At 40.7% G+C, this 27,954-nt stretch overlaps 1 protein-coding gene across 15 annotated transcripts in view; it reads left to right on the top strand.

Annotated features, from left to right (window-relative positions):
• Positions 1–27,954, top strand: part of WDFY3 (WD repeat and FYVE domain containing 3) — a 310,521-nt gene that overhangs the window by 258,517 nt on the left and 24,050 nt on the right. For all 15 annotated transcript variants that reach the window (XM_070047898.1, XM_070047894.1, XM_070047899.1 and 12 more), the window contains 11 exons: positions 2,633–2,781; positions 3,879–3,999; positions 4,514–4,599; positions 6,877–6,957; positions 11,324–11,378; positions 12,037–12,156; positions 15,130–15,247; positions 16,169–16,275; positions 18,131–18,284; positions 22,906–22,997; positions 24,316–24,528. In XM_070047898.1, the coding sequence (XP_069903999.1) occupies positions 2,633–2,781; positions 3,879–3,999; positions 4,514–4,599; positions 6,877–6,957; positions 11,324–11,378; positions 12,037–12,156; positions 15,130–15,247; positions 16,169–16,275; positions 18,131–18,284; positions 22,906–22,997; positions 24,316–24,528 (1,296 nt within the window). The remainder of the gene's footprint in view (positions 1–2,632; positions 2,782–3,878; positions 4,000–4,513; positions 4,600–6,876; positions 6,958–11,323; positions 11,379–12,036; positions 12,157–15,129; positions 15,248–16,168; positions 16,276–18,130; positions 18,285–22,905; positions 22,998–24,315; positions 24,529–27,954) is intronic.

The raw sequence follows: 27,954 nt of genomic DNA, 5'->3' as shown, positions 1-27,954 counted from the left end.
ATAGCAGAGAGCTGGATTGGAAGAGGAGCAGCTGGGACTTGAACTGATGCCCATATGGGATGCCGGCACTGCAGGCCAAAGCTTTAACCTGCTGCGCCACAGCCCTGGCAGCTTTATCCCATTTTCTTACACAGTCACAGACACATAATAGGTATCCAGTGAAGTTTACCTTTGAATGAAAAGGTAATTGGTTGAATAAATAAAGAAGGGGATGAAAGGAAAGGGAAGGAGAGAAGAAGAAAAGGGAGGGAAAGCTGGAAGGAATTGAATGTATAGGGAGTATCATCTATTTTAAAGTGTATTAGTCAACTTTTCGTGGCTACGAATAAATACCTAAGATAAGCTACTTAGGAATGAAGGAGGTTTATTTTGGCTCAAGATTTTGGAGGTTCACAGTCCAACAGCAGGCAGTCCCATTAGTCTACCATCTGATAAGCAGAAAGCTGGGAGTGGCTAGACCCAAACTTGGCTTTTATGTCCTATCCTCTAGAAAGAGCTGCCTCCTGTCTGCTCATCCCTACCCACCTAACGACCTCCCCCTCTGCCTTAACAACCAGAGCTGGTGCAGGCCGAAGCCACAAGCCAAGAACTCCGTGCAGGTCTCCAAATGGAGCAGCTGAGACTCGACCCAGCACTCTGATATGGCAGAGTGGCAATGCAAGTGGCAGCTTATCACATTCGGCCACAGTGCCAGCCCCATAATCCATTAACCATCAGCAAAGGACTTTGGGAAGCAAGCCTTGAATGCATGAGCTTTTGGGAGACGCTCAAACTATTATCCAAACCTCAGTATAAAGGACATTCTTTTTGCCTGTTGTGTTAGACCTTGATATAACCCTAGAGATCTTACCCACTAAGAAATAGGAACCACAAATCAGGGTATAATTGAAACAATCCAGTTAAAATGTAAATCCTAGGTAATCTTGAATGAAAATCGAAAAAAACAAATTATGTCAATATGAAAGTACATCAGATTAGAGGGAAGCCCCAGAGAGACTCCTGGAGGTTTGGGGATATTGTGTCTGTGGGTCTGGTGCTGGGCACACCATATTTTATTTAGCATTGGGAAATTCACCAAACTATATACTTAGAAACATTTTTCTGTGTATATTATGCTTTGATAGAGTTATTTAAAAAGTATATCCAGATTTTTTCTATAATAGTCTATCCTTCTGTTACTGAAGTGGTACATATATAGCAATGAAAATTGACATTGTGATATTTTAGAAAATGTATTATAATAGTTTCATTTTTTAAAACTTTTTTATTTTTAGATTTTTATTTTGAATTTGAAAACAAGTGTTTATGGGACACAATACCATGTTTTGATCTTGATCATTATAGTAAGATTCAGTTAAGCTAATTAACATATGCAGCACCTCACCAATTGATGTGTATGTGTGTGTGTGTGTGTTTGTGTGTATGAAGAATGTTAAGTCTTTTTTAGCAATTTTGAAATATATAATACATTATAATTAACTGTGGTCCCCCTGTAATGCAACAGAACACGAACACTTTTCCTCCAGTGTGTATGAAGCTTTATACCCTTTGATCAACATCTTGCTGGTCCCCTGCCCTCCCTTTTTTCCCCCCCCCATCAACCTTGGGTAGCTGCTACCTTTCTGTTTTCTGTTCATTAAAACTTTTAATCCCCTGTGTATAGTTTTTGCTCATATTGCTTCAAGTTTGACTAGGGCAGGAAGTGTGTTAAAACTGACATTTATTGGACATTTGTTTGACTTTGATTTCTTTGCTGATTTTTTTTCCTTGACTCATGTTAAACTGAATTTAAGCAAGGAAGGATTTTGGCTAAGAACAGGATAGCCTCCTTTGAGAAGAAAACAATAGTTACATTGAGAGATTGAGTAACCTTTCCTCCTATGAGAAAAATATGATTTCTGCCAAGCTTGGCTTTTTAGAATGGCACCGCCGTCTGCCAGGGAGGCGGGATGCAGGTGGGGGATGAATAGTTCTGCTCTTCCAGCTCAGTGTTCTTACAAAAAGAGGAGGACTGTGAGCTATGTGAAAGAGAAGGCAGCCTGCAGTTCCTAACAGCGCTGTGTGCACTGCTAGCTCCCTAACCCTCACTGCAAGCCAGTGGATGCACAGAGGCTCAGAGGAAGCAGGAAACTCAGCAGACTCCGTAGCGGTGAAGTGAGAGAAGTGGGAGCTCACCCAGAGTGAGCAGGCCCTGTGGACCGTTTTCACGCCACAGATCATCTTCCCTCACGTGGGGCATGATACTGCTCTAATCTCTTCACACATGCAACTCAGGTTCTTCTCCTGCCAAGCTTGTTGTGGCTGTCCTCTCCCGGAGAGAGCAGGGACCTTCTCTAACTTTGGTTCATTGCTTGTGAAAGCTAGCACACCTGTGCCTGGCATTTAGGAAGTGTTTGTTGAGGACTGAGAGATGGCTTGGGTAGGTGGAGGAATGGAAATGCATGACTGTTTGCTTTTACTGACATCAGCTGCAAATCTGACCTCAGCCTAACCTGGTTCTTAGCATGCTTATATTCATATTTAGTTTGCCAAGTTCAGGGGTTGACATAGAAGAATTAAAAAAAAAAAAACATAAGTTATCTGGATGCTTTTAAAAAGCCATATTAATAAATATTTATGGTTTTCTCTACAGATCCAACACATGTACCGTTGTGCCCGAGTTCAGGGCCTAGATACAAGTGAGGGGTTACTTCTTTTTGGTAAAGAGCATTTTTATGTCATTGATGGCTTTACCATGACAGCAACGAGGGAAATAAGAGATATTGAAACCTTGCCTCCAAAGTAAGTACATGAATGATGAACTTTCTGTAAAAGATGGAAAATATACTTGCATAATTTCTTAAATCCAAAAATTGTGTTCTGGGTTACATTATCTCTCAGTTTGTATGTCCATCATTACATATTCACAAGAATAATACTCAATTATTTCAGGGCGTTAAAGAAAAAATTTGCCATGTTTAGTAAAATGAAAACTAAACAAAATTTATTGTCAGGAATGACTAGTATCATGCACCTTGTTATATGATAATATATATATTTATGAATTGAATCTGAATCCATAAACTGTGCTTCTTTTAAAATGTTAATATATACACAATTGATATACATAAAATTAGTATATACACAATTGTATATATATAATTGTAAATGCAGGTTGCTCCACAATGCACAGTGCTGTCACAGATGAGTACTCTTGAGGCCCCTAAAAGCACTTTTACTTAAGCCCAAGCTGGGATTAACTGGGTTTTACCCATCTTCCTTGCCTTCTGCTACTCCTGTGCTAGAGTGTTGGAAACTAAGACGGACGAACTACAAGGCAGTTGATAAGCTCCAGTCTTAGAAATCCAACAGGCCTTCTCTCTTCCTTTACCACTTTGAATGCCTGGCGCTGGTAAATGTAGAAATGGCCTCCGTAATTCATTCCTAGGAAATATTTCAAATGGTTACTTTTAACAACAGTGAAGACCACAGTATGACTTAATGGGCCCTTCCTTTATACAGAAATATTAAAAATTATATTTTGTGACTATTGCTATAAAGATAGATACAAGTGTATTCACTTTTTCTTCTGATTTTGAAAGAAATTAAAGCATTTTCTTGACCTAAATGTGGATTTAGACAGTGTGCTGGCTGTGCCTGATACATAATTTGGTCCTGACAGCATTGAGGGTTTTTTTTTTTTTCTATAATTCATCAAAGATGGTTCTTTGCTGGTAGCTGAAAATTTGTTCTTTTAAACATATTTTTGGAAGCCAAAAATTTTGATCTTCTGTGTGCCCCTCCTATTCATATGTTGAAAATAGCACAGCCCTTGTTTTGCAGAGAATTTATCTCTTGCCTGTGTTTTTGTTTATCCTCTTCCTCTTGGTTGCCTATAGTATGCATGAGCCAATTATCCCTAGAGGAGCCAGACAGGGCCCTAGTCAGCTCAAGAGGACCTGCAGCATCTTTGCTTATGAAGATATCAAGGAAGTGCATAAAAGGAGGTACCTCCTGCAGGTGAGTTGGTTCACTAGCAGTAAGCATTTATATTTATAAGCTGCATTATTTTAAAACTAGTATCTCATGAAAACCTTCTACACAAATAGGATTCATATTATTCTTTAGACAAATTCTAGTCACATGGATACATAACAGTATGTCTTTATTTTTAGACACAATTTAAAATTTGGGCAATATCTTTGTTATCCATCTTTCCCTGTAGATATCCAAATCAATATTTTAAATGTCTTTTAATATAAAAATGAATTCCTCAATATAATTTTACAAAATTATAATTTTATAATTACTTTCCTTTTACCATTATTCTATTATAAAGATTTAAGAAATCACAGAATGAGAAAATCTATCTGTTAATGGTGTAGCTTAATCTGCAGGGGTTCATGACTCTAACATTGTTCTTTAACAAATTTACTTCTTCAACATTGTAAAAATTTGTAGTGGAAAAGTTAAAATATAGCTTACTCATGAACTTCTGTGTTTTTCTAAATGTTTTTCTCTCTGATCATTTCAGCCTATTGCTGTGGAAGTTTTCTCTGGAGATGGACGGAATTACCTCCTTGCTTTTCAGAAAGGAATCAGAAACAAAGTCTATCAAAGGTCTTTTTATTGGGAGTACTTGATATGCTATCATAGGCAGAGATGGGAGGGGAAGCTGTTGCCTGTTTTACTGGTTTTTTAAAAATCTAGAATGTAGATCAGTGAGTCAGTATCTGTAAAGAAAATATTTGTTTCATTTTTGCCAGCCTCTTGAAACATGATTCTTCTAAGTAACTTTTAAAATGAGGCATTTCCATTTCTATTGTGAAATACCTTTTTTCTTCCTGATATCTTACAGCAGAGATCATCAGATACTGCTATTATCCCTGAGCCCTGAGAGAAAGATTTTAGGGGAATTAGGACACCCCCCCCCCACCCCGCCGTCCAGATCAGCTACTGGAAGTAAGGCAGGGTGTGGCTGAATCCAGGCAGCAGGTTCCCCAAAAAGTGGCATCAATAAGCCCTGTGTCCAAATATAAATAAATGATGAAACTATCTGTTACAAGCTCCCTTCATGTTCATCACAGTGGAGACAGTGCCATCCTTGCTACTGAATACAGGGACTAAGTGCCTTGAGAGACTCACATGACAGTCTTCTCCCGTGGTGGAAAGGGAATTGGATACTTTCACTGTTGAAAAAGTAACAAAACCAAATACAAGCAGTTAATCTAATCTAGGCATATTTTATCTTTGGCAAGGTGTATTTGAAATATACTTTTAAAAAGATTTATTTATTTATTTGAAAGGTAGAGTTTACAGAGAGAGAGAGACAGATTTTCCATCCACCAATTCACAAGGCCTGAGCTGGGCCAATTTGAAGCCAGGAGCCAGAAGATTCATCCATGTGGTGTAGGGGCCCAAACACTTGGATCATCTTCCACTGCCTTCCCAGGTGCTTTAGCAGAGAGCTGGATTGGTAGTAGAGCAGACAGAGCAGGAACCAGTGTCCATATGGGATGCCGGCATCACAGTTGAATGGCTTTACTTGCTATGCCACAACACCAGCTCCTGAATTTACTTTTTAAAGGAAACAGTACATATCCATGATATTTGAAGATACTTCTGTTGGATAAGTGAATATAAAGACCATTTCTGAGGCTGGCACTGTGGCGTAGTGGGTAAAGCCATCGCCTGCAGTGCTGGCGTCCCATATGGGCACTGGTTTGAGACCCAGCTGCTCCACTTCCAATCCAGCTCTCTGCTATGGCCTGGGAAATCAGTAAAAGATGGCCCAAATCCTTGGGCCCCTGCACCTGCACCATCCAATTGAGGAGGCTCCTGGCTCCTGGCTTCGGATCAGCACAGCTCCGGCCATTACAGCCAATTGGGGAGTGAACCAGCAGATGGAAGACCTCTCTCTCTCTTTCTCACTCTGCCTCTCCTCTCTCTCTGTAACTTTGACTTTCAAATAAAATAAATAAATCTTTAAAAAAAAAAGGCCATTTCTAACTGATAAGATCCAGGAAAAGTATTTCCTAGTCTTTGGAGAATGGAATTGGTCCTGGCAGTCCCTCAGTTACGGCATAACTAACACCATGCACCGTTGCTTATCGTTGCAGTACAGTAATGTGCCTGGGAAAGGAGGGTGGCTCTTCAGAGAAAGGGCTTGTGGGTATTGATTGGTAATCCAGAACTCCTTTCACCTAAGCAAAGAGTTCCTGGGTAAAGTGACCCAGATTCACTATTACTCAAGCATTAATTTTTAAAGGTGACATTGTTTTCAATGGTAGGAAGTTATTTGCTTGTCAGGTAGAAGCTGCTACAAATTTATCTTTGAGAAATTTCTGGCATGTGTTCCAAGTTCAAGACCCACATCATCCCTGTCAGGAATTTTCCCATAATTGTCCATTGCCTTTAAAGGACTTGAACTGACATTTTGAGCAACTCTGAAAAAAAAACTATGACAATGTTACATAAAGGTTATATCTTGCACGTGTCCTCATGTGAGTCTGTCCTATCATGTATTGAACGATCCTTAGTACTTGCTGTCACATGAATAGTTAGCTGATAATTGCTCTCCAGCACTTCATTATGTTGACTCAGTTCCTGGGAATTGACATGGCAGGGCTTTTTCTAATGGTAATGTGACAGCGAAGGTAAAAATCCTGAAGAACAGATCTGGCTAGGGGCCTTTCTTTTTGGCTGTGGATGTCATCATGTTACTCTTTCTCATAGCCAAGAGAGTGTTCTAAAGGCTGCGCGTTCCCTGGGTCTGCAGTTTCTGAGAGGGAGGGCAGGTGCAGCAGCTGAGGTCTGAACGCATCCCCCTTCTGTGACTTCCGTTGGATCCTGACTGAGACTTCATTGGCAATTTTATGCTATTTCTCAATTTTCCAGGTTTTTGGCTGTAGTGCCTTCCCTGACAGACAGTTCAGAGTCTGTGTCTGGGCAGCGACCGAACACAAGCGTGGAGCAGGGGTAGGTAGTGTATTTCTTGCACATTGTAATTCAGTCATACAATTAGGATATGTCGTATCTGGATGGTGTTATTCAATATTTGTAATGAGCATTTTTTTCCCAGTGGTGGTGATAAAAAAATAAATAAGTACTAGAAACTAGAAGGAAGCTCTAACCTTTTAAACATAAGGATATTGCTATGGATATAATTGTGTTTATATTCTAAATATAAATTTTTCATTGTTCTTCCAGTGTTATATTTAAATATTTCCCCCATTATTACAAAAATTCTTCAGAAACATAACTTATTTGCTATCTGGTCATCATATGTTTAAATCATTCATTCTCATAGTTTTCGATATTTCATCTTTCCAGGTTTTCTTACCATAATACTAGAAATGTGACTCCTCATTATTTTGTTAGGGTAGAGTCCCCTCAGTAAAATAAAGGGTATGAATTTTAAGAATTTTCTTACATAAAACCAATTTGATAGCCGTAAAATTTACATAAGCTTTATATAGTCAGCCATTACTGAATAGGTTTACTTGTCTCAATAGATACTTACCAGCTTCATATATGAATTTTTAAGTTTACTGCTTTGATACAGTGCTCTCATTTTTTAAATGCATGTCTTTAATTGCTGATAGGCTTGAGCTCTGTATATGTGTGTTAGCTATCTTAAGTCATTATTTGTAAATTGTTCACATGTTTTGCCCTCTTCCATTTGAGTTCTTAATATCAATTTGTATGGAGTTTTTCTGTAATGAAGATTTCTTCATTGCTTCTCATATTTGTTGCAAATTGCCCGGTTTTCTTTCTAATTTTGTTTTCTGGTGTTCAAATTTAAACTTCTGTTTTTATGAATTTAAACCTATAAGGAATTCATGTGTGCTTTTTACAGCTGCTTGTAATCTTTTTTTTTTTTTCAAAGACATTTATTTATTTGAAAGTTAGAGTTACACAGAAGGAGGGGAGGCAGAGAGAAAGAGAGTCTTTCATCTGCTGGTTCACTCCTCTATTGGCCACAATGGCCGGAGCTGCGCCAATCTGAAGGCAGGAGCCAGGAGCTTCTTCCAGGTCTCCCACGCGGGTGCAGGGGCCTAAGGACTTGGACCATCTTCCACTGCTTTCCCATGCCATAGCAGAGAGCTGGATCAGAAGTGGAGCAGCCAAGTGTTAAACCGGTGACTATATTGGATGCCAGCACTTCAGGCCAGGGTGTTAACCCGCTGTACCACAGCGCCGGCCCCAGCTGCTTGTAATCTTAGAATGCCTTTCTAGGTAAAACTCCCGTTTTAAGAATCCTTATGCCCAGCTTCATTTACAGCTACTCAGTACCTACTCGTCTTCTGTCATCTGGTAGAAGAGAAGCATTGCTTTTGTGCTAGAAGTCAATTGTTACAGCATAGAAGAAAATAATTTAAAATTTACTAAGGATTTTGTAATTAGTAAATAAAATTTGATTCCAATCTACGTGCATATAAATAATTATGGATTTCTCTTTATGTTACTTTAATTTTTCTTTAGCCAAAGGTTAGCAAATACAAATGTTAAATATATATACTTTTGGGCTGGTGCCATGGCTCACTTGGTTAATCCTCCGCCTGCAGCGCCAGCATCCCATATGGGTGCCAGGTTCTAGTCCCGGTTGCTCCTCTTCCAGGCCAGCTCTCTGCTGTGGCCCGGGAAGGCAGTGGAGGATGGCCCAAGTGCTTGGGCTCCTGCACCTGCATGGGAGACCCAGAGGAAGCACCTGGCTCCTGGCTTCAGATCGGCGCACAGCGGGGGCCATAGCGGCCATTTGGGGGTGAACCAATGGAAGGAAGACCTTTCTGTTTCTCTCTCTCTCTCACTGTCTAACTCTGCCTATCAAATTTAAAAAATAATAAAATAAAAAATATATATGTATATACTTTTGTTAATCTCAGAAACATTTTCTGTTCCTAGTAATTTGTGTCCTTGTTAACATAAATACAGGAAGTGAGAAGTTTCCTTAAAGCCCATTCAGCTTTTTTCTACTTGTGAACAATCTGTTGCTTCTTTTACCTGCCCAGATGATCTTAAACTTACTATTTCACTGTTCTTGCTATGCTGAGTTGACAGTTGTTGAAGACCTTTTAAAAGCTCAGAGGCAACAAGTAGAAAGTCATTTCCAACTTGAATCTTCTTTTTCAGTTGTCTCCTGTCTTACAAAGTTTAGGAATGATCATAACCATTTCTCTATAGAATATTTACCTGATTGAAAGAATTTGTCTAGAAGTGCAGTCTAGGTTGGCACTGCAGCTCACTAGGCTAATCCTCCGCCTGCGGTGCCAGCACACCGGGTTCTAGTCCTGGTCAGGCGCCGAATTCTGTCCTGGTAGCTCCTCTTCTAGTCCAGCTCTCTGCTGTGGCCCAGGAAGGCAGTGGAGGATGGCCCAAGTGCTTGGGCCCTGCACCACATGGGAGACCAGGAGGAAGCACCTGGCTCCTGGCTTTGGATTGGCGCAGTGTGCCAGCCGTAGTGGCCATTTGAGGGGTGAACCAACAGAAGGAAGACCTTTTGCTCTGTCTCTCTCTCTCTCTCTCACTGTCTAACTCTGCTTGTCAAAAATAAATAAATAAATAAAATAAAAGTGTAGTCTATACTAAGACTTAAGGTTTACAAATCTGTTGCTTTCCTTTCAGATGATAAGATAAACATAAAGTCAAAAAATTTCCCCCTGATTCCATGACCAGTAATTAATTATTAATATTATAAACCTGATAAATCTTAAATAGGATTTTATAATAAGGAAGGATATCTATTATCCAAAAATGTAATGTAAAATTTCTCTGAACAGTGACTCTCCTGTTACAAAGTACTCATACTTTTCATTCCGCTTATCCAGTATATCTTATAGAAGATGAACTATATACCTACTATGTAGATAATATTGTATGTTTCATTTATTCCAGTTAAATGTCCTTGGATCTGTATACATGGAGAATATAGTAAAAAGTAAAAGGTTTACTAGGTCAGTGATCTGAGGATATTTTGGAAAAACAGTCTCGGTTACACAATGCCTCTGTGTGATCCCAAAAGGTATGGGGATCTCGCCACCAGCAGGCAGCCAGTTCTGCAGCAAACAACAGCTAGGCATCCTTTAACCCGGCTCATCTCGCATTGTCTGCCTGGAGACAGCATCAGATTCCACAGGTCGGGGGCCCGGACCCACAAGCCTGCCTCAGTTCAGATGCCGGTCAGGTCTCTGGGTCTCCAGAACGTCTGACTGACTGACTGGCTGTAAGTTGAAGATCCTACAGTCTCCTCCTAAGGCTTGATTAAACTACTGGAGTGGCTTATAGGACCTAGGGAGACACTTTTTTTTTTTTTTTTAATAGAGGAATTTTAAAGGGTGCAAATAAACAGAAGTGATTTGTAGGGCAAGACTTGGGAGGGCCCTGAGGGCAGGAGCTTCTGTCCCGTGGAGTCGGGGGCTGGCACCCTCCCACCCCCGGATGAGTACCCACAGTCCTGTGAGCCTGCACTTGTTCAGCTGCCCAGAAGCTCCCTGACCTGTACGTCTCGGGTTTTTATAGAGACTTCATAGTATAAGCATGACCGAGGTGTTGAAATGTGCCTAGACCAAAAGGGCGTGATCTGAGCCTAATACATTAAGCGAGGAAACCCAGCAAGACTCTTCTTGGCCTCCGCGTAGCATTGCTTCTTCCTGGGTATGGAAGTGGGGGAGGGGGGACTGTAGGATCTAGTATCAGGTCAGATACTAAGGCAGGTCAGAAAATTCCTTGATGGCCAGCTCCAAGATGGAGGGGGAAAGGATAGCATTTATCTTTAGTTTCTAAGACCCGACTTGGGGAATATAAATTCTAGTTTCTGTGGCCTGCCTCAGAGAGGAAAAGGAGAACAGGTGAGAGGAGGGCAGAGAGATTTTGCTCTGAGGCCTAAAGCACCCAACATTATGACACGAGACTCACTTTGATTGCTCTGAAGCTGCTTTAGCACCTGAGGACAAAGGCCAAATGCTTGAAGAAAAGGTAGTGCTTATCGTTAAAGTCATTTAGGAAAGAACAAGCACCATGGGCTTTCCAAGCCTTTTGACCGTGACTTACAGAAAAACATGTAACCACATTACCTCCGGGGACATACAGAGTCATCCTTCCCAAAATAAAGCTCACAGACGATGTTTCCTTGTACTGTATGTGGTGTCTTTTGATGTGCTTAAGTTCAATTCTATGCTATTTTGAAATACTGTTCACAACCCACTGAACTGATTTTATGACCCGTCAACAGATTCTTTGTAGTTTGAAAAATTACTGTACCAGTGACTTACATTTTTCAACTCTGTAGTTGCCCAGATTTAAAACTATATTACCTGCAATTTATTTTATTACATTTTCTGTTTAGATCTGGGTTGCTGAGCACTTTGGTTGGAGAGAAGTCTGTAACTCAGAGATGGGAGGTAAGCTTAATGAATATGTGAGCTTCCATAGCAATTTTTTTTTTTTTTTTTTTTTATTTTATTTTTTTTTTTTATTTTTTTTTTTATTTTTGATAGGCAGAGTGGACAGTGAGAGAGAGAGACAGAGAGAGAAAGGTCTTCCTTTGCCGTTGGTTCACCCTCCTATGGCCGCCGCTGCAGCCGGCGCACCGTGCTGATCCGATGGCAGGAGCCAGGATCCAGGTGCTTTTCCTGGTCTCCCATGGGGTGCAGGGCCCAAGCACCTGGGCCATCCTCCACTGCACTCCCTGGCCATAGCAGAGAGCTGGCCTGGAAGAGGGGCAACCGGGACAGAATCCGGCGCCCCGACCGGGACTAGAACCCGGTGTGCCGGCGCCGCAAGGTGGAGGATTAGCCTATTGAGCCACGGCGCCGGCTTTCCATAGCAATTTGTACTTAGAAGGCACAAGTCATAAAGTTAGAAGCACTTTTGTCATCCAGAAGGTATTATACCATACAGAAGACATTTTCTTTTTGTTCTATTGAGGAACAAAAGTATTCTGTTTCTTGAAATCTGTTAAAAAGAAACTGTTCTTTATTTTGCATATAAAGCTTTAAAAAGTAAACATAGTCGAAATAAATGATTGCTCTAAAATGCATCTTTATTATCTTTCCCAAGAGAGGTGAAATCAGCAACTTCCAGTATTTGATGCACTTGAACACATTGGCTGGCAGATCATATAATGATCTCATGCAGTATCCTGTATTCCCCTGGATTCTTGCAGATTACGACTCAGAGGTAAATCTCAAATCATATTGCCCACATGGAACACATTATCAAAGACAATTAAAACATATTGCAGTTGCCCAAATTTTTTTTTGTTTGTGGTTTACTATTTTCTACAGATGCAGGCACTTCCTTCCATAAGATGAAAATAGTTTTCTTTTGTATATATAAAAAGTTTAGTTGATTCATCCACTTATTGGTTATTGGACATGAATTCATAATGTCTATTCACTTTCTTTTTTTTTAAGATTTATTTGTTTGTTTGAAAGTCAGAGTTACACAGAGAAGAGAAGGAAAGGCAGAGAGAGAGAGGTCTTCTATCCCCACTGGTTCACTCTCCAGATGGCTACAATAGCCGGAGCTGTGCTGATCCAAAGCCAGGAGCCAGAAGTTTCTTCCAGGTCTCCCACATGGGTGCAGGGGCCCAAGGACTTGGGCCATCCTCCACTGCTTGCCCAGGCCATAGCAGAGAGTGGGATCAGAAGTGGAGCAGCCAGGACTTGAACTGGCTCCCATATGGGATGCCGACACTGCAGGCGGCGGCTTTACCCACTATGCCTCCACACCGGCCCCTGTTCAATTTCCTTAAGTGCTAAATAATTTGCATCTATTGGTGGATGTCGGAACCTGTCAGTGAAATTTGAATTGTTCACTAGAAGAATGGGAAGTGAATCTTCTGCAAAATATTCCTGCCACATAAAAGGAGCTTTCGTTACTATTCTAAGACGCCTTGGGAGATTTCTAAAAATTCAACATGTGCATGACTTAAGGTTGAAGATCAACAGCAAATGGGTGCTCATGAGTGTTAACTTTCCACTTTTCCTCTGCCTCCTTTCTGGTAGCAGTTTTACAAGTTGTGAAATGACACAGTGACAGGCAAAACGAAAGAGGCTTCCCCGATCTTAGATAAACAAACAAAAAAGGTTCATCTTAAAATTCAGAAATTCCTGGACTTCCTCATTCACTAGAATCAAGGCTGCTTGTATTATCACAGATTTAAACAGTGACACATTAGGAAGAAAGATGAAGCTTCTGTCCTCAGAATTTTAGTCTAATGAAAGGTGGGTGCATCTGAGCAGGCACAGGTGAGGACATTTGATAGGAGAATCTGCAGATTGCTGTGTACTTACCATGCACACCCCATGCACTTTTGAGTAAATACAATAGAAAAGAGGAAGTCAGGTGCAAAGATTATTTTTAACTCAATAAGGGAAATTTAAAAGAAAATACAGATTTTTAAAGAGGTCTGGAGGCCAAAAAAGAATGCAGTTTGGTGAGGAGGAAGTGGAAAACTGTGTTAACATGTATTTAGGTATTCTATGACAGGAACCTCTCAGATCCCATTGGTGAACCTTCCATTCTTGACCCTCATTCTGTAGTCCCCATCTCAGGAAATAGCACCAACATCCACGCTGGCATAAAGGCTAGCGATGACACTTCTGCTGCCCACGTCTGGTCAGTGGCCAAGGCGTGTCTACCTGCCAAGTTTCTTCCCAGCATCCTTTGTCTCCATCAGCATTGCTGGTGTCTTCTTTCAGCCTTCTTTATCTTTCACTAGACCTTGTAGCAGCCTCCTAACCAGCTTGCTGCTCTAGTCCCACTTTCCTCCACCACATCCTCTTTACGTTAGAGAGCTCCGAAAACACAAATCTAATTAAGCCTCTCCCTATTTGGAATTGTTCAGTGAGTCCTCATTAGTATTTGGGAGAGAGTTGAAATCATCAGTACAGCAATCTTTTCTATGTAGTGTCTGCTGTCCATCTTCTGTATATGCTGCTTGTCTGTATCCCTCATGCACTCCCAGCACTGCTATCCTGGGATACCCCTGTTTCCTCTTTCATGCAGTAGTTTCTCTCGTGCAGCCCCACCTGCCTGGAATTCACCCCAGCACCCTCCGTGCACATCTTCTCCGCCTGTTAATCCACCTGGCTAATTCTCTTCTAGAGGCTCTCATTTCAGCTCTGTCTTCTGTTCCCACTTTGCCTTGTAGCTGTGTATCATGGTATTTCTTCCCCCTTTTTTATTATGGTGCCCTGTTTCAGAGCGAGTTGTGGTCGTGCTATTTTTCTGCCCTAACTCAATTGTAAGGTCCTTGAACATACAGACTTACAAGTTTCCCTCTATTCCCGACTCCTGGAACAATAACTGATACTTAGCATGCTCTCTAAAGTTTATTGAATTAACAAAAATGTATATATGAAGTACTTTGCATATAGACTTTGAGAAGGCAAGTGTACTAACTTAATTTTGTAAATGTGGATCACTTTATCCTGCCTAAGATGTTTAGAAAGGGCACAGATTAAATATCTGCTAAGTACTTATTTCAAATTTCTGCTTTTAAAGCCTCAGGGAGTACTTTTTGGTTTCCTTTCAAATACATGAAGTAGGTCAGCTAGAGAAGAGCTTCTAAAGTAATCTCTGGTCGGCTGTAGAATCCATTTCATTTGGAAGCCACTTGATCTGTTAGGATGTTGTCTTCCAGGGGTGAGTGAATTATTACTGAGTGCTGTAGTTTATATCACTTCTAGGAAGAAATCATGCAGAAATGCAGTTGGAGTGAAATGGGAGAGGGGAAGGGGGTGTCACTGAAAGGAGATTTGATCCGTGGTTATGGGGGTGATGATAATGGTGACTTGGAGCTTTGGTGTCCACAGCCTCCTGCTGTGCCCTTGCCAAGGTGTAGACACACTTTCCCTCTCATTCCTCATCCCCAGACCTGAACCCTGAGTGCCCTGCTATGTGAAACAATTTGCAAAGCAGTTGTCTTCACACTAAATCAAGTCCCAAACTGCCCTGTGCCTGTCTCTCAAGTAACGCGATCAGCAGTAGGTCCGTGGCCTTGTGTTGGAGTCTAGGGCTCCTGCTTTGGACTTAACAGATACTCACTCATTTATACGTTGTCGTCACTCACCAGTCACTGAGTCCATGCTGATGAGCATGGAGGGTGTATAGTAACGTGGAATTAAGTTTCATTTTGTATTCTAGGAGGTGGATCTTACTAATCCCAAGACGTTTAGAAACCTGGCTAAGCCAATGGGAGCGCAGACAGATGAACGGTTAGCGCAGTATAAGAAGCGCTACAAAGACTGGGAGGATCCTAATGGTGAGCATCTTTCTCTGTCACTGGACTTTGTGACTCAGTTTCTAAAGTAAGCCGCCATTTAGTGCCCTGACATCCTTGTACCTGTCCTCAAATTGCTTACATATCTTTCATCTATTGATGTGCTATATGTGCAGATATATAGGTTATTAGAGAAGGGAATCCAGGTTTTACATGCCAGCTCCAGCCATGCTTAGAAGGTATTTTTAGCAGCTTGCCAGAGTTCTGGCAGAAAACAGTGTGCATGGTTCATACAGGATGGAAATTTCCCAGCATAATCTGCCTCTGTCTCTGATTCTGTTGGGTTTAGTCTAGGGATTACACTGTGAGAAACTGGCTCTCTTTTAATATTACTGAGGTTCTTTATGGAACCTTTTTTGCATTATCAATAAATTCATATACTTGTTATTTATTATGTTCAACATTTTTGTGTTTCCTACTCAGACAAAACAAACACAAAGGATAGGAAAAAAACCTACATGTAAGCCTGTTAGCATTCCTGTGCACATTCTTTTTCTCTCTGTGAAGTAGAATATGTAATAAAAATACATCAGATTGCATATTCGTAGACAAAAATTTAGAGAAATTAACACAAAAGCAGTTATAAGTAGTTATAAGTCACTGTTCTGCTTTGGTGGAAAACAGTTTGCTGTCAAGGGGCAGCTATTACAATAAACCTCAAAACATGAAATGGTAGCAGTGCTCAGCTTTGGGGAAAGGCCACTGAATTATACTTACTTTGGATACTGCCAGATATTGCCAGTGAGGAACAGTGGTGCCATCATGAAGCATTCCTGCACCAAATGGCAGTACTAACTGTGTAGTCTCAGTTATCAGATGTGCTAACATTTCCAAACTCATTAATCACAATTTTCCTTTTTTTTCCTCTCTTACTTTCAATTACCTCTTCATGTCCTTTCACAGGAGAAACTCCAGCATACCACTATGGGACGCACTATTCGTCTGCAATGATTGTGGCTTCTTACCTTGTAAGGATGGAGCCTTTCACCCAGATATTCTTGAGGCTACAGGTAAGACTTTCAGTTTGGAGTTTTACATTCATTCAAGCCTTCTTTCTAGTTAAGATTGGCACTTTTTTTCTCATGCCGTTATCTTGCCTTACAAGAAGTCCTGTGGAGTTTTAATGATAAAGTGGTTAAACAGAATTAAAATGGAATGTCAATGAACCAAAGTTGGTGAGTAAAGGAGAATTAGAATAAGCAAGTGCCGGCGGGGGGGCTTTCCTCAAATAATTAAGTAGCATACATTTTCTACCCAGGTATGGGAAATTCAGCCCTGACTGGTTTAATATAACAAATATTTTTTAAGAAGTGTTATGGTGCAGCTCATTTACTGCCTCCTCCGTTACAATTAGTTTTCTCCATGCTTTCTTTCATTTATTCAACAAACATTTATTGAATACTTACTACATGGCAAGCACTGTTCTCGGTGCTTGGGATGACGTCAGTGAGCAAAGATAAGAACTTTTCCTGGTGGAACTTACATATTGTAGTTGAAGGAATGAGCCACACACAATAAAGAAGTAAATCATGAAGTGTTTTTTTTTTTAGTAGTGTACAAAATTTTGTTTTTAAGACTTATTTATTTATTTGAAAGTCAGAGTTACACCGAGAGAGGAGAGGCAGAGAGAGAGAGGTCTTCCATCACTGTTTCACTCCCCAACTGACTACAACAGCCAGAGCTGTGCTGATCCTAAGCCAGCAGCCAGGAGATTCTTCCAGGTCCCACGCGAGTACAGGGGCCCAAGGACTTGGGCCATCCTACACTGCTGTCCCAGGCCATGGCAGAGAGCTGAATCAGAAGTGGAGCAGCTGGGACTCAAATGGGTACCCGTGTGGGATGCCGGCACCGCAGACGGCAGCTTCACCCGCTACGCCACAGCACCAGCCCCTGAAGCGTTGTTAAATGTGAAGAAATCTATCAGAAAAATATAGCTCAAGGGAAGTGGGGACTGGTGAGCAAAGGAGGGCAGGATGCTGTTTTAAATACAGTGGACAAAAACAGGTCTCCTCTGAAAAACTCCTGAGGGAGTTGAGGGTCTCCAGGTAGATGGAAGAGCCCATGCGAGGGCCTTGGGCAGGCATGAGCCTCAGATGTCTGAGGAACACCAACATAACCAGCGTGTGCAGACTGGGATAAGTTAAGGGGAGAGTCCTGAGGGGTGAGGTTAGAAAGGAAATGGGCCAGTTTGGGGCAGGCCTTAGCAGCCAATGGATGGACTTTGGTATTTTCTGCAGTGAGCATCCTATGACAGATGCACCATCTTCACTTAAAACACAACATAGGGAGTTTGCTTGAAGGAGGGTAGTATATCTTTAAGGCTACACATCAAAAGAAATTCTTTTTCTATTTGAACTTCTTGTATAAGTCTATCGTTTTCTTTTATCACCTCTCCAAATTCTTCATTTAACTCTCATTGGTGTGGGAATTTGGATGTCCTGTTAATGTATACATTAGGAAAACATGTATATAAATTGAATATGTCTAACAATAGATGGTTTAATTAACATGTTCTCTTAGAAGTGCATCATCAAACTAGGGAAAAACTCATACTTTCCTATAGTGTTCCCATGTCTCTAAAAACAAATATTTTAAATGACTTTTTGAGATCCTTATATTTGGATTTCACTTTTATTATAAAACAAATACATTGGGCTTCCTTTATAAAGAATACTCCAAAGAGAATTAGATTAATTTTCTTTCTGTGATTATTTATAATTTTTGCTTATTTAACAGAGGAGAATGGGAAATTGAAATGTCACCAAGCATATTTGAGGTTTTCAATTCCCTGAACTAGACAGAAGCTGCGGGGTAGGCATGGTTCTCTGATAGAGGTGAAATAAAACCTTTCCATTCTGCCCCCAGGGTGGCCACTTTGACCTGGCTGACCGGATGTTTCACAGTGTGCGCGAGGCCTGGTATTCTGCATCAAAGCACAACATGGCAGATGTCAAAGAACTTATCCCAGAGTTTTTTTACTTACCAGAATTCCTGTTCAATTCCAACAACTTTGACCTAGGTACGTAGAGCTACGGCAGTATTTTAGGAATCTTAGCCAAGAAAAGACCAATAGAAGTAAGTCGTTTTTCTGATGATTTTCCACAGGGGTCATTAACAACAAAAGACCTTCTTGTAGTTTCAGTTGCTGTCACTTACTCCAAAGTATTTGTATAATTAACCATAAAAATAAAAGGAAGCTTGCACCTCAAAGATCTGATTCAAACCTGGTATCTGAGAGACATTTGAAAATTGATGATTACATCTTTTGTTCAGAATTTTGTTGTTCAGATAAAAACAAAGGTGAAATGAAGATATTTATGAAAATTATCCCTATTGAATCACATTAATTGCCAAGAGAGGTTTATCAAAATTGTTCATGTGTTTTTTCAATCTAGTGTGTTGCCCTGGGCATTCTTCATTTATATGCTAACATGTTTTAAAATTAGAATTTCAGAATAAGTAAGTCCCTTTTCTTTATCCTGTTATGGTTCTATTTTATAAGACAAAGTCAGCATTTATAAAAAGAAAAATTTCACTGGTACCTTTTTTTTAGAGGCAGTTAGAGGAAATAGATTTGACTTTGGCCACAGTTTCTTGGAACACAATTTGCTGATATATGCTTCTGAGTATTTTTTTAGAACAGCAAAATTCTGTTATTTACACTTTAGAACCTTGCTAGATATTGTTCTGTTTTCATATTTTTAATAACCTATATTTTCAGCTCATTTTAAAGAATTCAGCATATAAATCATTACTATACTATAACCTCTGAATTTGCATTCAGAGAAATAGTTGCATCCTATACATTTGCATGATTTTTCTTGTTAAAATTTTCAAAAATTATTTTTACTTAATTGTCTATCAGCAGCCCTCACTTTATTAAATGGAATTCACTGGGAAATATAATACACCCCTCTCAATAGCCCTGGCAGAAGTTCTTATGACCTCTCATTGGGCCTGGAGCTGTCACTGAGCAGGAGTAGAATAAATGGTTAGCAAGAAAGATCAAGAAATACATACTATAGCATTGAATATGGGTACATAGTAGTGTTTCCTTAGGTTCACTTTTAATTCCCCTGAAGATGGCTACCTTCTTCCCTAAGGACACCACTTTCAAAGAGATAGATATGGAACAGTACAGAAAGAAAGCAGAAATACTGGTCTTAGTCACAATCATCTGTGTTACAGAAGTATTCTAGCCAGACCATTTCCAAACCCAGCCAATCTGCTCTTCAAATAAGTGACTGAAAGAAGGGTCATATATCTTCATCATGTTCAGCTTCATAGTGCATATTCTTTCTTGAAATCACATGCTGTGAAAAACACTATTTGCATATAAAAGCTAAAACCACAAAAAAAAAAAAAAAACCCAAACCATAAAAAAACATAGGGTTAAGTCTTTGTAGGTCCATAGATAATATTTCCAAAGCATAAGCAACAACAACAAAAGGTAAAAGAGACTTCATGAAAATTGAAAACTGTGAAAATGCAGTCTATAGGATGGGAGAAATGCAAGTGATATATCTGGTAAGGGTCTGGTATCCAGAATATAAACTGTTAGAATTCAACAACAAAAAGAATAACAACCCAGTTGAAAAATGGGCAAAGGACTTGAATATACATTTCTTTGAAGAAATTATACAAATGTCCAGAAGTGTTCAACATCAGAGAAATGCAACTCAAAACCATAGTGAGGCACCATTTCACATCCTGTAGAATGGTGATGGGGGCAGGGACAGGTCACAGAAAATAACAAGGATATGGAGAAACTAGAATCCTCGTACATTAGGATTGCTGGTGGCAATGCAGGATGGTTCATCCACTGTGGGATGTAGTTTGGCAATTCCTCTAAAAGCTGAACACAGCATTCCTGTATTACCTACCAATTCCACTCCAAGACATATAGAATTGATAACAGGAGCTTCAGCACAAATGTGCACAAGCATGTTCATAGCAACATTATTTCCAGTCACCAAATGGTGAAAACAGCCTAAATGTCTATCAAGGGATGAATTTTGGCATATACAAATAATCCAGCATTCAGCCATAAAAAGAAATGAAGTGTACTGATAAACGTACAACATACGTGAACCTTGAAAATGTTGTGCTGAGTGAAAGAGGCCTAGTGCCGAAGGTCACATAATGCATGGTTTCATTTGTAGGAAATAACCAAAATAGGTAAATCTACAGAGACAGAACAGACTGGTGGTTACCAGGGTCTAGGAGAGAGGAATCTGGAGCTACTGCTTAAAGAGTACAAGGCTGCTTTTTAGACAGTAAAAATTCCTTGGGATTAGATCCAAAGGGTGTTTGCATCGCATTGTGAGTGTACTAAACACTAAATTCCTTTAAAGTAGTTAATTTGGTTATGTGAATTTCACATCAACAGGAAAAAAAAAACCAAGACACTGTTTGCAAATCCACCCAGAAAAGGTAGTGAAGGGCATAAAAGGAAGAGCACTTGGGTCTCAGACCTCACCCTGCTCTGAGTACTTCTAACCCTGGAGTCTGCTTGCTCTCACGTCCTTGGATGCACCCGGAGAAAGGCTGAAGAGCAGCAGAATTAGACCAAGACCTCTCTACCAGTCTGTGTACTCCTAGCTATTTTTAAATTGCAGATACTGCTAATAAAATTGTATCACATAAGTATTCAAGGATTATAACAAAATACTGAAAAGTAGTTTCTATCTCAAGTAGCCTGGTGATTATTACCTGTTTTTTATCATCCAAAAATCATCCCTAGAAGTTATTTCAGGGGATTGAAGGGCAAATGTGAGTGGGGGAAGGGCGAATGGCTATTATAACTTGATTTATTTTTTAGTCATAAGGTATACTTTCCAACCAGGTCAAGAAATTCCTCTAAGCATTAAAACTTTGTGTCTCCCAATTAATAGCACATTGTGAATGATCCATCAAATAACACTGGAACAAGACTTTCTAAAGAAAATATTTTTATTGGCTTTTGCTTGGAATTGGTTTTGTATTCTAAAATTTGAAAAACTGCACTGCTGTATAAAAATTTCTGATATAACTATTTGTTTAACCAACTGCTGTTAAGCTAGTGTGTCAACATTATTGTTTAGAGTCATTTTTTACAATGATAATCTGATTTGTTCCTATGAAACATAACTAGGTAAGCTAAAATGACTTTTTTGGTGTTATTTTTTAAAAATAAGAAAAAGAACCTGTTTCCTTAGATGCCAGTTTCATTGACTATGTTTTGTTGTGGATAGATTTCATAAAAAATGATTTCTTTATGCTTTAGACATTATCTGGCTGTGACCTAAAAATAACAGTTTATGTAGAACAAATGTTCTACATTTCTGTGGTTTTTACTGCAACATGATATTTTTATTCCTGCCAGGTAACCCTCATAATCTCTCCAAATATTTTTCTTCTGTTAAATGATGCAATAACAACAAAAAAGTTATATTGCATGAAATTTCATTTTCTAAGTATATTCATTTATTTTATTTGGAAGATGTAGTGGCAGAGAGAAAGAGAGCAAGACAGAATCCTTTATCTGCTTTTTTTTTTTTTTTTTTTGACAGGCAGAGTTAGTGAGAGAGAGACAGAGAGAAAGGTCTTCCTTCAGTTGTTTCACCCCCCCAAATGACCGCTACGGCCGGCGCACTGCGCCGATCTGAAGCCAGGAGCCAGGTGCTTCCTCCTGGTCTCCCATGTGGGTGCAGGGCCCAAGGACCTGGGCCATCCTCCACTGCACTCCCGGGCCACAGCAGAGAGCTGGTCTGGAAGAGGAGCAACCGGGACAGAATCCGGCACCCCAGCCGGGACTAGAACCTGGTGTGCTGGCGCTGCAGGCAGAGGATTAGCCTAGTGAGCCGCAGCACCAGCCAATCTGTTGGGTCTTTTACAATATGCTGACAACAGCTAGGCTTGAATCAGGCTAAATCCTGGAATGAGTAAGTCCAACTCGGTCTCCATATGGCAATGTTGCAGGGGCCCAAAGACATGAACCGTTATCTATTGCCTCCCAGTGTGAATTTGTAGGAAGCTGAATCAAAATCAGAGATGGAGCTCAATCCCAGGTATCCAGTATGGGATGTGGGTATCCCATATGGTCACTTAACCTGCTGCACTACCATGTTTACCTCAGATCTTATCTTTTTACATGAGAATCCTTATTGCCAAATAGGTATCATTTCTACAGAGCTCTCTCATGAACCTGAAAGTCAGAAATGTGAAAAACCTCATGTGTTGCAGTTATCTCTCAGAGATTGTCCAGGAGCCTCAGAACAGCAGCCTCATAAGAGAGTTTCATTGGAAAGGAATGTTGTGGGCAGTTTCAGAAATGTTGTGCCTGCTGCCCTTCTTAGAGAAGGACAGTGCCTGTGAGCGTATTGAAACCTCTGAGGAGCCTTACAGGAAAAAGACAAAACCATGCTTAACCTTGCATAACTCAGCATGCACTGAAGAGTCACTTGCTAACACTTAGAAAATCGTTCTACGGGAGCATTTTAAGGAGCAGTATGGGGGATATGCAGTGTAGGTGATCTCTTAAGGTCCTTTGTGGTTATACAATTTTATAGTTCTGGTAATGAATCTAACCCACTGTTTCTCTGTCACTTTATTATGCCATGCTTTCTTTCATTTTCTTTTTAATATATCCAATTGCATAGGCTGTAAACAAAATGGCACTAAGCTTGGAGATGTCATTCTTCCACCCTGGGCAAAAGGGGACCCGCGAGAATTCATCAGAGTCCATCGCGAGGTAATGTGGTTCAAGTTGGGTTTCCCTTGGCTGCTGACCACACACAGAGCTAACATCATCTTCATGGATTTTACCCTGAGTTTGTCTTGACCACTAGTCAAGTCGCTTTTACCTTGTGCTCATGTTCTAAAGGCCAACCATGACAGAGCCTTTTTTTTTTAACTTTTATTTAATGAATATAAATTTCCAAAGTACGACTTATGGATTACAATGGCTTCCCCCCCATACCGTCCCTCCCACCCACAACCCTCCCCTTTCCCACTCCCTCTCCCCTTCCATTCACATCAAGATTCATTTTCGATTATCTTAATATACAGAAGATCAGCTTAGTATACCTTAAGTAAAGATTTCAACAGTTTGCTCCCACACAGAAACATAAAGTGAAAAATAATAGATGATTTTTTTAAAATGATGATGAAATCAGATCAGACCTATTGTCATGTTTAATCCCAGTGAGAGTCAAGTTGGGAATTGATAATTTCTTTTTTTTTTTTTTTTTTTACAGAAGATCAGTTTAGTATGCATTAAGTAAAGATTTCAACAGTTTGCATCCCCATAGAAACACAAAGTGAAATATATAAATGTATTGTTTGAGTACTCGTTATAGCATTAAATCTCAATGCACAGCACATTAAGGACAGAGATCCTACATGAGGAGTAAGTGCACAGTGACTCCTGTTGTTGACTTTACCAATTGACACTCCTGTCTGTGGCATCAGTAATCTCCCTATGCTCCAGTCATGAGTTTCCAAGGCTATGGAAGCCCTCTGAGTTCTCCGACTCTTATCTTGTTTAGACAAGGTCATAGTCAAAGTGGAGGTTCTCTCCTCCCTTCAGAGAAAGGTACCTCCTTCTTTGAAAACCTGTTCTTTCCACTGGGATCTCACTCACAGAGATCTTTTGCCAGAGTGTCTTGGCTTTCCATGCCTGAAATACTCTCATGGGCTTTTCAGCCAGATCCGAATGCCTTTAGGGCTGATTCTGAGGCCAGAGTGCTATTTAGGACATCTGCCATTCTATGAGTCTGCTGAGTATCTCACTTCCCATGTTGGATCACTCTCCCCTTTATTTATTCTATCGGTTAGTGTTAGCAGGTACTAGACTTGTTTATGTGCTCCCTTAGACTCTTAGTCCTTTCATTATGATCAATTGTGAACTGAAATTGATCACTTGGAATAGTGAGATGGCATTGGTACATGCCACCTTGATGGGATTGAATTGGAATCCCCTGGTATGTTTCTAACTCTACCATTTGGGGCAAGTCAGCTTGAGCATGTCCCAAATTATACATCGACAGAGCCTTTTTTTCGAATTGCAGGCTTTGGAGTGTGACTACGTGAGTGCCCATCTCCATGAGTGGATTGACTTAATCTTTGGCTATAAACAGCAAGGGCCTGCTGCAGTAGAAGCCGTAAATGTCTTCCATCATCTTTTTTATGAGGGCCAAGTGGATATCTACAACATCAATGACCCACTAAAGGAGACAGCCACCATCGGCTTCATTAATAACTTTGGTCAGATCCCTAAACAGGTATGGATGTTCTCTTCTTACATCAGAATACTCTTTTGTAAATTCTGTTACATTCTTGAAAAGGTAGATGACCATATTATAGTTTGTAGTGAGACTAAGTTAGTTAATTAAGTACAATAAATATCACTCATTAGCTTCAATAGATTCCTAGACCATTGCTTTCTCTTCACCTTTGCAGTCCAGATAAATAGAACTTCTGTTGTCTAAATAGAATTCTCACTTCCAGATTAGAGCAGGGTGTGTTTCCCTGTACCTGTATAAACCTAACAGCATGGCCCTTGCTGGCCCAAATGCACACAGAGAGAAGGGTTCTACCTTAATGTCAGTGGGAAGCCATTGTTGATTTTAGTCAGGGAAATGATGTCATATTTAAACTTTAAAAGTTCATTCTGGCCTCAATTCCTCTCTTTCTGTCAGCCTCCCACACATGCACACAGACTACAGGTGTGAAATTACGGGCAGAGGACCAATTAGGAAACTATTATAGTGCATCAGGGAATGGTTGATGGTGGCTTGGGTTAGAGTCTCAGCATAGGTGTAGTTAAGTGCTGTGCTGCGAGGGCACATGCCATAGGCATGCTCAGCACCTGTCGATGGCTGCTGTCAGCAGGACTACAACCTGGAGAACAAGAGCTAAGGCTCTCGGCACTCAGCTTCTGCAGAGTCTTGATCTCATGTTCAGTGATAAGCAAACCTTAATTAAGAGACTTCATCCCCAGGGCTCTGGGAAGGCAGAAGGGTAGGATGCCCTGAGAATTAACTGCAGCACAGCCTGGACACTCCCTCTTTGCCCAGCTGCTCGAACCATCCACTTTCACCCAAGTGCTGCTAGCTCTGCACTTTGGCACTGACTGCATGTATTATTTTAAAGATTCATTCTTTCATTCATTCATTCATTTTGAAAGATGGAGTTACAGAGAGATGGGTAGACACAGAGAGGGAGATCTTCCATCTTCTGGTTCTCTCCTCAGATGGCTACAATGGCCAGCATTGGGCCAGGTGAAGCCAGGAGCCAGGAGCTTCATCTGGGTCTCCCACGTAGGTGGCATGGGCCCAAACACTGGGGGCATTTTCCACTGCTTTCCCAAGCCATTAGCAGGAAGCTTGATCAGAAGTGGAACAGCTGGGAAACAAACCAGTCCCCATGAAGGATGCTAGCATCACATGTGGCAGCTTAACTAACTGTGCCATAATGCTGGCCCCTGACTATGTATTTTCTGTTGCTGATTCAGGCGTCTCTCCTTGAGTCCTTATTTGTATGTAAACCAACTTGGAGGTTTCCAAGGAAACACATTGCACATAGGCAAGTCTTCATATGTGGGAAAGGCTGTGATAAACAATAAGACTGCCCTTAACCACACCTTCACAATGCAACCTGGTCCCCTACCAGAGGAAATTTGGAGTCACATCATTATTTACATTTGTGGAAGATAAAGGAGCCCTGATCTATGATCTTGTACACAGCTAAAATAGCAGTAAAATCTATGAAGAGCTGGGAGCCTAGAATGGACACAAATACACAAATGTGTTCTCTTTTCCCTCCTGGAAGTTCATAGTGTCTAAATCACAAAGTGTGATGGTGGTATACTTATCTGAAATCTCATTTCATATAAGGTTCCTCAGATATTTTCCTCAAATATTGATTTTCTGCATGACTGTTTAGAAGAGCTGGTAATATTTGAAAAATAAAATCTTACCCATTAATGTTTTAACCCTGAGCAAAGATGCCAAAGATTTTATTTTCTTTTCCATTATAATATCACAGTTAAAAAATAATGTTGATGCTTTTATCAAATTAGTAGCACCTAAAAGACACCAAGTGATGTTGCTAAGTCACCCAGTGAAAGACCGTGCTGAAGCCAGGAATAATCCAACTGGAGAAAAAGTCTAGCTGCCTCCAGTGACTCAGATTGAGTCAGTAAAGGAATTGGTTAACTCGTAAGCATCACTGAAAAATAAGCATCTGTCAGCTACAGTTTACATAGATTTTCTTTTGGAAGTTGACTGAATTAACCTTAGCACTGAACATGATTACAACACAAGTTTTTTTTTTTTTTTTTTTTTTTTTTTTTAAGTTTTAGTGTTGATTGTGTATTTCTGTCAAACACTGTGGGGGGAAGGGAAAAGACAGAAAAAGGCAGGTGGGCAAGAGGCATCTGTTTTTTCTTTGAGGCACTTCCGTTTATCAAGTGACAGCTTATATAAAAGAACAAATCAGGCCACCATGGCTAACCATCATTGTGGTGGTGTGTGTGTGTGTGTGTGTGTGTATGTGTGTGTGTTTTCTGAGATAGCTAAGCAAAGAAACTGAAAAAGTGAGTTGTGATAGATTATGTCTGACCAATACAGCTTTTTACTCTGGATGGAGATTGAGAGAGGTCAGGCATGAAGGCATTTAAACTGAAGAAAAGAGTTTAAGTTGCGAGGCAGAGAGGTGTCAAATGTCATAGTTGCTTTGCTATTCAATAATAATTTCAGTGCATGAGGGAAAATGAGCATTATCTGTGCACCACCAGCCCCTTCGCTGGGCACTTGGGAAATGTCAAAGAAAGGTGTGGTCCTGCCCTCGATAAGCTTCCAGGCCAGCAGAGAATAAGATGTGGGAGACATGGAGAGAAGAAGTTCAGGTACACTTTGGGTGTGATCTGAGGATGCTGTGAAACGATGGATGTAGCCAGGAGACACTTGTGAGACCTTACACTGTCTGCCCAAGGCAGGAGCATGCAGATGGCTTCTCCCTGAGACAGCGGAGTCTCATTGTGCTTAGATCTCCCTCGGAATGTGCACCGAGGGCTCTCAGTCCCCCCAGATCTAACTGCTCCTGCCTGTCTCATTACTCTGATCCCACCATTTGGAGGGAGTCTTCTTGGCTCCCTCTCCCTGGATCTGACCACGGCTCTATCTTGCTGAGGCCTCGTTTGGCTCCCTCCCTTGTGGAGTCTTCCCCAGAGCTGGCTTATCCCTCATTCACACTCACCAGGTATCCTGGCATCTCTGCTTCCCTGCCTGTGCCTCCTGCTGGGCTGTGTACCTCTTCAGGGTAGGGACCTTATCTTTTTTCTCTCTTGGTCTCTACTCCATTTGTAGCATATGTACTAGCTCAACTTTCCACTCATCACTTTGCTACTTGGCACCAGATGGTCCAACTAACAACCCAACCTTTAGTATCATATTCCTTTCCCTTTTCTGATAAGGTGGGAGTTCTTGGCAACCTTCTTCTTTTTCTTCTTCTTCTTTTTTTTTTTTTTTTTTTTTTTTTTGACAGGCAGAGTGGACAGAGAGGGAGAGAGAGAGAGAGAGAGGGAGAAAGGTCTTCCTTTTGCCGTTGGTTCACCCTCCAATGGCCACTGCGGCCGGCGCACTACGGCCGACGCATCACATTGATCCGAAGCCAGGAGCCAGGTGCTTCTCCTGGTCTCCCATGGG

This window comes from Oryctolagus cuniculus, chromosome 8 (assembly GCF_964237555.1).
Source record: "Oryctolagus cuniculus chromosome 8, mOryCun1.1, whole genome shotgun sequence".
NCBI classification, from domain to species: Eukaryota; Metazoa; Chordata; class Mammalia; order Lagomorpha; family Leporidae; genus Oryctolagus; species Oryctolagus cuniculus.
Note: the sequence above shows the minus strand (reverse complement) of the source record. Positions and strands in the feature narration are given on the sequence as shown.